The 15125-nt window shown below is 40.8% G+C and overlaps 1 protein-coding gene across 1 annotated transcript in view; it reads left to right on the forward strand.

Annotated features, from left to right (window-relative positions):
- Nucleotides 1-15125, forward strand: part of CPZ (carboxypeptidase Z) — a 32659-nt gene that overhangs the window by 2070 nt on the left and 15464 nt on the right. Inside the window, exons 2-6 of the mRNA XM_042468192.1 lie at nt 2793-3167; nt 7947-8156; nt 8927-9123; nt 9827-9988; nt 10598-10756. Coding sequence (XP_042324126.1) covers nt 2849-3167; nt 7947-8156; nt 8927-9123; nt 9827-9988; nt 10598-10756 — 1047 coding nt within the window. The 5' untranslated portion in view covers nt 2793-2848. The remainder of the gene's footprint in view (nt 1-2792; nt 3168-7946; nt 8157-8926; nt 9124-9826; nt 9989-10597; nt 10757-15125) is intronic.

The following is a 15125-nucleotide window of genomic DNA, read 5'->3' on the forward strand; positions in this document are numbered from 1 at the left end:
GAGAGAGAGTAAATGAATATATGTGTGAAATAAAGAATGAAAGAACATGACTAAATTTTGTACATATCTGTGAGCATTCGTGTATGTGAGTGTGGCAGTGTGTGAGACAATATGTGTAAAATTTACACATGTATTTAATAATAAATATACTTAAATAAAACTGTTCTGATTTGAACAATATTATTTCCTTAAAATATGAATATACATGAATGTACAAATGAAAATATGCATACTAAACAAACAAAATATTTGTTTTCATATACTACATAGGGAAGGGGAGGGGTGACATCCGCATGTAGATGTAAAGGGTTCACTAGGGTGAAAAGTTTGAGAACCGTTGTTGTAACCCATGTTTACCCACCAGTTCTATTTTTCCCCCAGCAGAGATAATCCAGTTGGAGTCAGAATAGCTGGATTGTGTTGTTTTTGTTTTTTATGGATGCACCAGCAGTGGTGTCCCCATGCCAGATGTCACATGGTGTAAAGATGGGCTGCTGCTGGGGGTGCTGGCAGTGTGTTGGGGAGCAGCAACATGCTGAAACTCCAGGCTTCACCACAGCACATGCTCATCGTTCTCCTCCAGGGTTGCAGCAGCCTGTGGGAGCATGCACACTCCTCTTCTCTCCCAGGCTTCCTTTCCAGAGAGAAAGCCCACAGCCAGAGGGGGAGGAAGAGGGGGAGCATGAGCACACCCTTGCAGGCTGCTCTGTCCTGAGCTTCCCCTCAAGGGAAACAGCCCAGGATGGAGAAGCCTGCAAAAACACACATACTCTCCTCCTACTACTCCTCTGTCTTGGATTTTTTCTCTGGAGAGGAATCCCAGGATGGAGTAGCCTGCAAGGGTGCACATGTCCTCCTCCTCCTCCTCCATCCTGGGATTCCTCTCCAGGGTAAAAACCTGGAACAGAGCAGCTCGCAAGGGCACACATGGCTGGAGCAGCCGGGAAAGGGAGAGGAAGGTCCAACAGGGTGTCCCCTACCCAAAACAACCACTGTCACTTATATTTCATCTACAATGTGGGACAAGCTTTTTAATGAAAAAATATTCTATGCAACAGAAGGAATCTAATCCTGGCCATTTTTGTTTATAATTTTACATTGATTCCTATGTACATAATCTGATTCTAATTTAAACCAGAAGTAATAACAGCTGTGTAGAATTTGCAGATTGCTACAATGAGAGAGGTGGGCTCCCAGTAGCTGCTGGCACTGTTTTCTCCTTGCTGGTTTTTCTCACTAGGAGGGAGGGGAGCAACTTAACAGCAGCCTTTCTTCAGGCCAGTGACCGAGGCCAGATCATTCTTTTCTGCCACAGTAGCCATAGGGAAACAGATGAGCACAGGAATAACAATAACAACCATGATGGTGCTCCAACCATTCTTTGGTTGTTTCCAGTTAAGCCTTTTATTCTGCTTCATTCATGCAATTTTAAAGAGGCTTCAAATAATATTGTTCTGTATTTGTAAGTCTCCTGTGGTTTCCCTCTCCTTGTCCTATCATTTTTATTGCAAGAAAATATTGGTTAAGTGCAGAGGAGACAGGCAAGAGTATCAGTGAACACTGCCTTCTTCTTGACAGTATTGGCAGTCTTCAAGGCACCCCCACCCCCACCGTTTCCTATTTAATGGTCAGGTTGGTACAGGCTGATTAAACAGAACAAATATATCGAGCCACAAAAGAATCAGAGGTAAAGCTAAGCCAAGATGCTTAGAATTACTCATCTTTAGGCTAAATATGGAAACTTACAACCAAGCTGACAACACTGTGACAATTAAAACAACGATTCAGGCCCTATACAGACCAGCAGAAAGTGCCAGCGAATGGGCGGAATCAGGGAGCAGTGTCCTGATGCTGGATGCCCTAATTCCGCCCCCCATGGTACCATTTCGGCACGCGCTGGTCCACACATGATGCAGCGCTGAAGGGGCATCATAAAGCCATGCCACCACAGCTATGGCACCCCTTGGAGGGTGCAAAAAGGAGCTGCTTTTTGCAGCTCCTTTTTGTGCTCTTCAGAGGCTGGATCGGGGTCGTGACGTGAGGTTGCCGCAGCTTTGATCTGATCAGGAAAGGGGAGGTTGCATGCTGCCCCTTAGGGGCAATCTGTATAGCCCCTCAGAGATTTTTAAATAGCTAATTGAGATATATTTATATGCTTTCATCACAGAATCCTTGCAATGAAGAAATAAAAACCTTTAGGGCCAGGCTAAAATTTTGAAATACTGTATCATAATAAATCACATAAATGTATTATGATGAGTTTTCAGACTACTGAAGTATAAGCCAATTAAATCATCTTTTGTTTACTACTAGAATGCTTTAGACTGATCATTGTTGTTATGTGTTTTTCAGTTGACCACAGTTTATGGTGATCCTATCATACCAATGCTTAATAAAGTGGAAGGCAGTAGGAAAAGAGGGAGATTGCATCCAAGGAAGCCATACCCCTGAGTGTGCAAGACTTGAAGAGCACAGTTGATGACTGGGGCCTCTTAAAGCCATATGTTGATACAGTTGCCATAAATCAAAGTTGATGACAAATAATAACAGTAATAATTTTTGGGGGGTTTATTGGCAAAAATTCTTTTCTGAGGATGTTTGTCTTCCTTTTAGGGTGAAAGAGTATGACTTGCTCAAGGTCAACCACTAAGGTTTCCATGGCTGACTAGGGATTTGAACTCTAGTTTATCAGGATCCTAATCCAATACTCAAGCTACTACACCATACTGGATTTCTGTACATTGGTCACTGCACAAAAAATATTCTTATACCTTTCTTCTGATTTCTCACAGGAAAATGTGTGGATATCAGCTTGAATTCCTGCACTGATGTGTCTTATTCAAGAACAATGTTTCCTAATTTGCTGGATCAACAATCCAGAGGAGTTGTTGAATATAGCTCTGAATATATATTGATGAGTGTGCTCCATAACTTGCTGCAGGGAGAATGCAATCCTGACTTGAGACTTCTGAGCTGCTCTATCATGGCTCCAAAATGTGAAGAGGGAAAAATAATTAAGCCTTGTCGTAATGTCTGTGAAGCCCTGAGAAAAAGTTGCCTTCCTGCCTTTGATGCAATTGATATGGCTTGGCCATACTTCTTGGACTGTGATCGATTCTTTGTTGATGAGGTAGAAGGATGCTTTGATCCATTAGCAAAGCTACGAGGTAAGAAGCAATGGCGTGAGGGAAGAAGGAAAATGTGTCTGCATATTTTCATAGAACTGATGGAGTTCAAACATACCAATCCCTATTTCTATCTCTAAGATGAACTGAAGATTCTTTGCCTTTTAGCAATACTTAGACTTTTGGCTTATAGCCTTGTAGCAATCTGATTTGGCCATAGTTCCTTAAAGTTCACCATTTTGGTCACGTGTCTAGTAGGCAGGTCAACATCAACATCCCCTTAACAAAAGCTTTCGACTTCCAAGAATTTCTTAAGCTTTGGACTGGGAAGTCAGCCACCTAATAAATTAACTACTTTACTGGATAACACTGTGCAAAATCAATCTCGGTTGATGTTAACCTTAGGTTTATGTAAATTGATCATGCTTGAGATGATGTATTTGGTGCCCAGGGGAAACAAAGGTTGCACAGAGAAAGAATAAAGTGCACAGAAAGAATAAAGAAAAGTTTATTTTAATGGTAATTTTAAAATCTTGCGCAGGGTTAAAGACAGAAAAGAATAATACTTCTTAAAATAAAAAATAGATGAAGCAATCTGTCAGTAGGCTATAAAAAGTTGTTCTCCTGCTGGAACAGTGAAAGCTGATGGACGGGAGAACAGCTTTAGAAAGCCTACTGACAGTTATAGACCCATTTGCCTAAAAAAATCCAACAAAAACACACTTTGTATAACAAATTATTGCCAATAGTCTGACTTATTTTTAGTTTATTATATTCTTTTTAGTAAACCCCCATTAGCACATCTAAGTAGACTGATCACTGTCAATGGCCAAACAAGCTGAAGCCAATACAGAAACCATGGCAGACGTGGCACCAACAAGTGTATCAACCTGTGAGCCAATTTGGAAATATAAGGCATGTTCCGGACAGGCTCTATGGGGCAGCATCGTTACGTGTGAGGGGCGGCGCTTCCTGACGCGCCTTGCCCCTCATGTGTAACGACTATGTCAAAATGGTGGCGCCGCATACAGATGGGCGCCGCCATTTTGACGTCGCGGACACGCAGCGTCTGGACATCGCGCACTGGAAGTGGCACCTCGCGCCTCGTGGTGCCACTTCCAGGGCCCAAGAAGAAACGCCATTTCGGTGCTTCTTTCTGGCTGCGCCCGGGAACCGCGCGGTTTGGCCGCTGCGGTTCCCAGACGCAGCAACCGGCGGCGGCAGACCACCCATTTTGGGTGGTCTGTAATGCGCCTAAGAGTCATAAGCACCCTCACAAAATTATTGCTGTATGATACATTTGCCATATAATCTAGTTGACTGGACTTTACCTGGAATTTAAGCATGCCATCTGGTGTCTATTTGCACTGGGGCATTTTTCTTTCTTTCTTTCTTCCTTCCTTCCTTCCTTCCTTCCTTCCTTCCTTCCTTTCTTTAAAAACAAGTCTCTAGCCCACACTGTGGGGCAAAATGTAGACCACCTCATTTGGAAAATCTTTGGTTAACAATGTGGCAACTTACTGGAAAGCCTGGGCAGGTGCCAGTTGTTCTCTTTCCTTCTCCCTGAACAGTAGCCAATAGAATGTGTTGCAAAAGCACCAAAAAGCCAAGGGGACAAGAGCCAGAAGAGATGGGGGTGGTGGTAAACATATTCAAGCAGTTGAAGGCACAAGCCCTAGGAGCAGCTGAACAGCACAAAGCTTAGACAAGTTCACCACAGTGGTGATGTCTGAGAGAGACACTGCGATGAAGAGGAGGAGATATTGTCCTGTAATTCAACAGGTCATGAGTGTAGGAAGTTTAAGGTGGAAACTGGGAAGAGACTGCAAGTTAGAGCAGCCTTGTGGTGGAGCAGCCCAACGATCTGATGACAGTCACAGCAGATGATGCTAGACTGACATGTGGTTATGGTACCTTCAGAATCAGCCTGCCTAGTTACATTTCAAAAAACATTTTATGCATGCGTGTTTTTTTTATGCTGTCTTGGGAAGGGACCAGTTAAGAATGGCAGTGGAGCACTAGTATAGCAGTGTGCCTGCTAAGCATCTATTAAGCCTAGAAAGTAGTGTGTGTGTGTGTGCAAGCACTTGCACACTTGTTTGTGAATGTGAAATCAACATTAAAAAGAGTATTGAAACATTCCTCATGCCCCCACTTCTCTATGAGTAACTAAAAGTAAATAAAGCCAAGCCAATAGAAAATATATAAATGCAACACCTACAGGCCTTTCTGTATGCTTAAATACTTGATGTTTACCCCTCTGCTCCCTCCTTCTATTTCCTCCCCTTTATCTTCTTTAACTGACTGCTCCTAGATATCCCAAGTGCCAATCAAACACTCTAACCATTATATAATATTACTAGTCTGAGATATGTATTTTTAAAAATATTATCATTAAAGTGGAGAGCATTCTGTTCTGTTTTTGCCCAATTGTTCATTTTCAGAGAAAGTTATGATAAATGTACAATGCTTAATTTATAAAGATTATAATGCCTGCAAGGGAGCAAGAAACATTGAGCTCAGTTGCATTTACTTATAAGTAAACACACTTCGCATTACACCATAGAAGTGGTACAGTACTCGTTAGATCATAAGCCAACACATGAAATAAGGTAAATTTTAAGATAGGGGACCAAATATGCTTAAGAGAGGACTGGGCAGCTTCACACTGCTACCACCATTTTGCTAACATGAAACTCAAAATAGTTGAATATGAGGAGATAAAGTAGGGAGGATGTATGTTGCTTTGAGTTTTCCTTTGGTGATCTTTCTTGGCCTGACCAAGCTTGCAGCATTGGCCTGATACAAATGGGCATTTTGCAGCGTCCTCACCCTGAACTAGGGCTAGATGAGGTTGGGAATTTACATGCCAAGCAGCCTTAGTCCAAGGGGACATCACTATCATGGTTTGCTGCCATCCACACGGGCGGTGCCATGATAGCGCAAGCGTTGCGCAGTGCCCAAACAGCGCAGGGAGGAAGTGACACGATCGGGGTACGCACACACACCAATCATGCCTCTTCCAGGTAGCTGCTTTCGGCAGCTTCTTTTTGCTCCTGGGAGGGAGCACATCGTTGCCCATCTGTCAAGCCCCATGGTTTGTTATGAAGAAAAAAACTGATGACAAAACTTTAAAGAGGTCTGATTAAAAAAAAAACCCTACTGGAAGCATCTCTGCATGACAAAATGCTGTTGTCTTTTTATATGTGTCATACAAATAATGTATATGGCAGAGAGCCAGCATGGTGTAGTGGTTTAAGCATTGAACTTTGACTGAAGACCAGGGCTCAAATTCCCACTCAGCCATGGAATCCCACTGGGTGACCTTGAGCAAGTCACACTTTCTCAGCCTCAGAGCAAGGCAAAGGTAAACCTCCTCTGAATAAATGTTGCTGAGAAAACCCTGAGAGAGGTTCGCCTTAGGCTCACCATAAGTTGGAAAGAACTTGAAGGACACAACGAGAGCAAAATGTATATGATTCTTAAAATGATTTGCCTGTCTCAATACACACAATAGCCATGTAAGGTAACTTATTTGAGGGGCAGTGATAGACCCCAGAAAACTAGGACCATGTTCCAGGGCCATATTAGTAATAAAACCAGTCTCTGCTATCCATGCACTGAATGGTGGTTTTAATGATAAATTAAAAATAAGGGCTAATGGACTAACGTTCATATTGTAAAACATACTATGACCGCACATCTTAGCTTAAGGCAAGCCTTAGTAACTGTAGACCCATCAGAAGCAAGATAATTATAATTTATAAGAGCAAATTGATCTGGAAGAAAATGCCTTTGCTAGTGTGGTTTATTTCTTTATTTCTATAGATGAAGGTAACTACACTAGACTGAAAGTTCCCACTGTCATAGTGACAACAAAGAGTGGAAAGAGGAGTCAGGGATATCAGTATTTGATGCATGTGGCATCACTTGGGAATATTTCTGTTCCCCAGACACATTCTGCTACCAAGAAATGTGATGGCACTTGAAAATGTTGTTGTTGTTGCTGCTGCTGCTGCTTTTTCACATTTTCTGTACCCAAAATTCTGGAAAAATATCATTCTGGCACCACCAGAAGAATGCACTGAGTGCATTTAACCTATGAAGAGTGTTAGATGTAGATGCTGTAAGGCAATGCACTGTTGACTCTTAGGGCTTCCTTCCTATAGGAATCTGTGGCAAAGTGAAGTCTTTTGGGGCTCTACTGCCCCTGCACTAAGATTTTCCCAGTGTCTGTCCTCAGATCTCCTCCTGGATCATGATAAAGTAATCAAGTTCGGGGCAGGGGTTCAAAGTTGCCAAGCGGAGTAGTGTCACCACCTGACCTCAGTAAATTTATCTGTCATTCTTTCACCCCTTAAATTCAATCACATGTCCTCTGAAATTTGTTAAATGTATGGCAAAATAGTTAGTATATGTGTTTATTAAATTTACCACAAGAGAACTTGTAGCTAGTTTTCCAAAGATCCCAGTAACATTGAATACCTCTGAGAAATTCTCAAGCAGAAGTGCCAATGTGAGTGTGAATATGATTGCCAGCACCCATCATTGAGAGGTGTATTACCTTTTAGGGGTCACTCTGCAAGATTAACAATTTCCTAAACTTGGCTATCATGCTTGGTTTTGATATATGCTTTCACTTTTTACTTAGTGGTGAAACAAAATATTTTATTTATTTATTTATTTTTACTTATTTCATTTATATGCCAGTTTCTCCTCGAAGGGACCCAAGGCAACTCACAGGTTTTCATATGCTACAATAATCTTCTACATGTGCAATGAAAAAGCTAACTTACTTAAACCAATTTTGTTACCTCCCAGGTGAGACAGAGTTTGCAGACGATGCACTCAATGAGGCATCAACATTCATTCAGTTCACCCACCACTCATTCCCCCAAATGGTAAAAGTACTGAAACAGACTGTATCCAGGTGTTCCCATATTTCCAAGATGTACAGCATTGGTCGCAGCTTTGAAGGAAAAGACCTCTTTGTGATTGAATTTTCTACAAGCCCTGGACAACATGAATTGCGTGAGTAATCTATCAGTGGAGATCAGAATTATATAAAATTCCATCAAAGCTGGCCAAAGACATATTGCTGCTTGAGATGCCTCCTCTGATGCTCTCACTTTTGCTTCCACCTCCTATAAAAAACACGTGCTGGTTCTTCCTCCTCCTCTACTCAGCCACTCCCAAAGTTTATCAGGCAAGAATACAGCCACTAATTTACTTTGCAAACCAGCACCATCTCAGATTTCAACTCATAATATTAGTTCAACTCTGAAGGGCATCCCACTTCAAAGAATAAGGCATTGAAGGGTGGGATGAGATTCAGTTGCAGAAACATAGGCAGTATTGCTTGGCTCTAGTTGTAGGTGGGGACTGGCTGTCAGCTGGGAAACCATCTCAAATCTTGTCCAAATGCCTTACATTCCAAAGAAAGTTGTAAGTGAATGAGACAAAGTGCCGCTGCCTTTGAGTGTATTTGCCATTGATTTGCTCTGACTGGGAAAAACTGTAAAATAATTCATCTGGCCATTGCAGAAAATAGACAGCATCACTCATGGGCAACGGGACTTTCAGGCATGTGGCTGAACAGGTGAAGAGGAAGGAGTAGCTGAGAAAGGATCCACAGGTAAAAGCAGTCAGAGAGCAGTGGATGGTGGTGGCAGCAAACATTCTTTCCTAAAACATGCAGAAGCCACGGTAAGAAAAGAAACCATACCACACTTAACAGTCACCACCTTCATATATCTTGAAAGTCCCTGAAATAAAACCTATTCTGGCTCATATTTTTGCAGTTAAGCCAGAATTCAAGTATATTGGCAACATGCATGGAAATGAAGTTGTGGGTAAAGAATTACTGATCTATCTTGCCCAGTATCTGTGTTCGGAATATCTCCTTGGGAACTCCAGAATCCAAACACTGATCAACAATACACGAATTCACCTTTTCCCTTCCATGAATCCAGATGGGTATGAACTTGCAGCAGAAGAGGTAAGCATCTAGGAAGATATAGGTTAGAGGAGATCTTTTTGATTATAATGTTGTTGATGATAGCGATGATGACTTTTAAGAACACTTTTAAAAGGAACTTGTGGTTTGGCAGGATCTGAAATCCATAGGAAAAGTAACACCGTAGAGTGTACCTAAGACCACAAATTCACAGAACTGTAGAATTGCATGGGACTCCAAGAGTTTCTTGCTTCAGCTCCCTACCAGTGAACACCTACAGCTAGATAGCCAATATCTGCTTTAAAAACTCTTATTCTTTCCAATTTGAATCAGTTTGAATCCACTGGCGCACCAGAAAACAAGCAGACTGCATCTCTTAACAACCTGTCTCTTCTCTGTTTTAGTTGCCACAAAAAAATTCTAAAAGAAAGAAAAGTGTTATAAATGTGGATGGGGGGGGGGGGGGTTTGTGTGTGTGTGTGTGTGTGTATGTTAGCTTTTCTTAAATAATATTTTTCTTTGAATCCATTTACTACATTAAAAATACAATCTACTGTGACTATTCAATTGCCCATCATATCTGCTTAAAATAGCTAACATTGAATTTATAAAACAAACGTCCAAATGACAAGAAAATTCAAATTCACTTTAAAAGTTACATCAGTTTTCATGCCTCCTTGCCAATAAATTTATGTATGGATTCACCAGTGTTTGTGTGTTTATTTTTCTATTCAATGCTAATTAGGGGGCTGGCTACAACGGATGGACCAATGGGAGGCAAACAGCTCAGAATCTTGATCTTAACAGGAACTTCCCGGATTTGACATCTGAAGTTTACAGAATAGCAAGGATCAGAGGGGCACGTACTGACCACCTCCCAATTCCACAGTCTTACTGGTGGGGCAAGGTATGGAACACAAAGTTCATGAACCATATTCCTATCCTGTCCTGTGCTCCAGTAAACTTATTCTATAAAGCACATATCTCATCAGCATAGTATCCAATTGTAATGTAATAGTGCCAGATTCTGAGGGCCAAAAGATGGGGTGGAGTGGGGAATCTCAGGCCTGTTACAGACTGCCAAAATAAAGCTGCTTCGGGTCTCTTTGGAGGTATGCTATTTAAATGATGCATGGGTCCTAAGAGTCCGGAGATCACGCCAAAGACACACTCCATTCCTAAGCACTGGAGTGCAGCTTTGGTGCATCTTCTGGATTCTTAGGATGCAGGCATCGTTTAAACAGCATACCTCCAAAGAGACCCCAAGCAGCTTTATTTTGGCTTGTCTGTAACTGGCCAAAGTCTCTACATTTGTGTCACTTACTGTGGAGTGATTCAATGATGCTTTCAGGAGCATAGCTTTTTACTAGCTTTTGTCAGAATAACCTCAGCCTTTAACATCATGAGTTACCACAATATCATACCTTTCAAATACACTTGATTAAAACATTTTTGATAGCTCCATTTTTATGTACATTAATATGCCTACTAATACAGTTTTTAAAATGTTCTTCAGGTAGCCCCAGAGACAAAAGCTGTTATGAAGTGGATCAAGTCCATCCCATTTGTACTATCTGCCAGTCTCCATGGGGGTGATTTGGTGGTTTCTTATCCCTATGATTATTCAGTACATCCACTGGAAGAAAAAATGTTATCCCCTACTCCTGATGAGAAGGTAATACTACATTGTAGAACCACTTAGAACATCATTTGTAGCCTGTATGAATTTTTAAAATGTGTGACAAATGTGTGTCTAAATGGCTCTCATACGCATATGCAGTTTAGAGTAAGAGTCAAAATATCTAAGAAGAAAAGGCTTGGTTCCTGCTTGGTATTTAACCTTGGAAATTGTTTGAGGAAGTTCAAATTATCAGCACCAGGAAGTAACCCTGCCACTCCCCAAAAACCTAAGAGCTATTCTGAACAAGATAAAAAGAGAGCAGAAGGGGGCAGTGATGTCTAGTTTATTAATCATTTCAGGAGAAGCAGTTTTATTTGCTTTGGGGGTGAGAGTGAAACACTTAACACTTGGACATAATAGAATTTCCTTCCAAGAATCTGTCTAGGATTAAACTGAGCTATTACCCTTTGGGGAATTTTAAAATGAACTGCATATTTCTCACCTTCCTCTTGTACATCCTATTGCCTTGAATCATTGAATTACAACTGAAAGAAAAATACTTGGTCTTTATTTACTAAAAATGCCTTTTTCTCCTTCAAATGTACACAATAACTGAGCGTACGGTGTGACCAGTATTCATGATAGCAAATAGATAAGATAATGGCAGGATGGAGTACATTACCAACAAGAACAACAACATCATGTTATCCACCTTGCTTCATGGATCAAGACGAGGATCAGCAACAGATTAAAATACATCACACATCAGTTAAAAACACGTAATATCAATGAAAATACATGAACCAGTTAAAACACATAGCATTGGCTTAAAAGAATATACAAGACCAATACATATTAAAACAATTCATCCATTGTTTAAAATTCATAAAATAAAAATGATCTGGGTATGCCTGTGACAAGAAACTAGTCTTTAATGCGTAAATTGTGTATTCAGCCACTGGATCTCTTTCACCCGGTGGTTCTACAGTCTGGGGGTGGCTGAAGAAAAAGTCCTCTGGTGACTGGAGTAAATTTCCCCTAGAGGATCTGAGTGTACAAGGGTGAGTGTATAGAATGAGTTGATCCCATAGGTCACCTGGACCCAGATCATGTAGGGCTTTAAAGGCGATAGCCAACACATGCCTGGAAACTAACTGGCAGCCAGTGGGGTGATTTTAATATGAACAATCCTAAATGTATCAGTAGCCTAATCTGGCTACTATGTTTTGAACTAACTGAAGTTTCTGAACCTATCACCAATCAAAGAGAACCGATGTTTTGTTTAGATGAGCTTTTGAATTCCAGCATTTTGAGTGCTCTTGAGCAGCAAAATATTAATGAGGTATTTAGAAGCCATGTAAGGTGAATCAGACAAGTAGTGTAGCTACTGTATAGTCATACTGTAACCTGTTGTGAGGTTAAAAAAAAGAATGCACATTACTTAGTTGACTTACCAGTGATTGTTAGATTGGCAGAGTGTACACGGATCTTGTAATGGAATAAGATCTTCATATCAGGCCATAATCAGAGTGTGTGTGTACACACATGAATACAAACACACATTCCTACCCATTCAAGGATCAAGTTGGTAGACATCATGCCATCTTTGACACCCAAAATATTTGAAGTGCATTAATACCAGTATTTAATCAGTCATATATTTTGTAATCCATTTTAGAAGTACTTTATGATTAAGTGATGCTTCACCTGTGAAGCATATAGTATATGCAAGACTTTATATCTAATTTCTAAGAATTTTGTTCGGAATCCTCCAAGGCTAAGTAGCCAAAAATGATAAATAACCCTTTATTTCGGGTGCTGTCATACTATAGCTCTCCTGATATTTTGGAAACTATGATCTTTTTTAATAAAACAGGAAGACCTATGGGTTATAAAGGAGTCTGTTTGCTATTATCTAGATAATAATGCAGTGGCTAGTAGAGCCAGCATGGGTTTGTCAAGAACAAATCCAGCCGAAGGAAGCTTATATCTTTTTTTTTTAATTGAGTCACTAATTTAGTAGATGGTGGAAATACTGTAGGTGTTATTTATCTGGATTTCAACAAAGCATCTGATATGATATTTCGATTGGAAAACTGATTAAATGTGAAATATGTGGGAACAATGTCAGATGGATACGTAATTGGTTGGAAAAAGCACATTCAAAGAATCATAATCAGTAGCTGTCCTTCAAACTGGAGGGAAGTATCAAGAGGAGTGCTTCAGGGTCTGGGGCCAACTCAAAAGGACTTAGAGAAACTAGAAAATTGGGCTGAAACAAATAGGATCATATTCAGTAGAGACAAATGCAAAATTCTGCCGTTTGGTCACAAAAAACAAATGCACAGATATAGAATGGGCAAACACTACCTGTGAAATGCTACAAATGTGAACTGCTACAGAAGGCAAATAATATTTTTGTGTATGTGTTCTGTGCCTTCAAGTCATATCCAACTTATGGTGACCCTAAGGTGGTGAACCTATCATGGGGTATTTTTTTGCAAAATTCATACAGAGGTGTTTTTTTTTTACCTTTGCCTTCACTTGAGGCTAAGAGCATGCTCAAGGTCACTTAGTGGGTTTCCATGGCTGAGCAGGGATTTGAACCCTATTTGCCCAGTGTCCTAGTTCAACACTCAACCCACTGCACCAGACTGGCCCTCAGACAGTATTTTAGCCTGCAATATTTTAGCCTGAACTGTAGTTTCAAAGATTTATAACTGCATGGTTCCCCCCACCCCCTGCAATATTAAAACAAATGTCCTTAGAATTGTCTGTTGCATCCACTTTCAGCTGTTCCCTAAGAGCCAGCTAAAATGAATGGGTTGGATCTAGATTTTTGTCCCCTAAACTCATAGCTGTACTTTACCTTCAGAGGGTAATTGCTAAAATGACAGGTATGCTGTTTAAATGATGCATGGGTCCTAAGAATCCGGAAGCTGCACCAAAGCTGAAGTCCGGTGCTTAGGAATGGAGTGTGGCTTTGGCGCGACCTCCGGACTCGTAGGACCCATGCATCGTTTAAACAGCATACCTCCAAAGAGACCCAAAACAGCTTTATTTTGGCAGTCTGTAACAGGCCTGTGACAGGGAAGTCCAATTCTCATTCCCAAAGTAAAATTGTTGAGGGATAAATCATCAGGCTGCCTTACTCTCAAGCTTTAGGAGCTCCTGCCCAAGATGATCACTGTCTTCTTATTTAATCCCCACCCTCCACATAACCTTTTGTAGCTGCAAAGCCCAGGGTATGAGCAAGAGTGGTTTATATCAGCATAAGCTAGCAGTTCATCACAGGAGTGCTAGTGTGGATGTGGTGGTGCCTTTGAAGGTAGAGGCAGGAGCTCCTACAAAGTGGGCTGAATTCCATGGTTTTCAAGCTGAAATCTGAACATGGGACAGCTGCTTGGGTTAATGCGCACTGGGACTTTATCATGTAGGGGCCAATTCCCACTGAGTTATAAAACGAATTAAGAATTGTATTATAGAGACATTGTTCCCATTTGAATTCACGTTCAATCCTAGTTAAAGGGAAACCATTCCCATTTGAATTTGCATCCGATCTTAATTTGGTCGATTTCTCTAACAAAAACCCGAATCAGCGGTGGATAACCCAGGTTATCCTGACACCATTCGCAATAGCCTTTCTCCGGTGGTGTGGGAAGCAGGGTAAGGCGATCGGGTGTGTAGACAATTTTTTTTAAAAAAATAAAGCTTTTGATCACCTAGGCGCTCTGTCAGGTGTCTGAACATAGCAAATTGCTACATTGACCAAATGTGGTAAGCACATTTCACCCCTCTGCAACCCCCCCCCCCCGCTCAACGTGTAAGGAGACCCATTGAACTCCATTTTTATTTCCTTTTTCCTTTTTTTCCTTTTTTTTTTTTGCCTGAGCACCTAAGCGTCTGAGCAATCGATTGACTGCTAAAAAAAAAAAACACCCAACCAGAAAAACAGGTTTGAAAGACGCAAATGGGAATGAGAAACAAAAATAGCCAGTGTCAAAATGCATTGAAGAAATTGGCGTCTACTCGCCCTAAGCGCTTGATTGACAGCTTTAAAAAAAATGGTTCCAGAAAAGCAATGGGAACGGAGAACAAAATAGTTTGCATCAAAATACAATGGAGAAATATCAACGGGAACGAGAACATGGGTCAAGAAAAACTGAGTCCGTTTGTTCCCTTTTGTAATAGGAATGATGGACATGATGCGAATATGACTTGGATACTCAATCCGAGCCAGAGTCGCAGCGAGATTCATTGATTTATATGCCCAGTGGGAATGGGGCCTTAACCTGGATGTTCTGCCTCATAATCTTAAATGATGTTAGACTGTATGTTTGCTCAGTGTAGAGGAAAATGGGCTACAAATTTATTATTATTATTATTATTATTATTATTATTATTATTATTATTATTATTTCAA

Source organism: Sceloporus undulatus, chromosome 5 (assembly GCF_019175285.1).
Source record: "Sceloporus undulatus isolate JIND9_A2432 ecotype Alabama chromosome 5, SceUnd_v1.1, whole genome shotgun sequence".
NCBI classification, from domain to species: Eukaryota; Metazoa; Chordata; class Lepidosauria; order Squamata; family Phrynosomatidae; genus Sceloporus; species Sceloporus undulatus.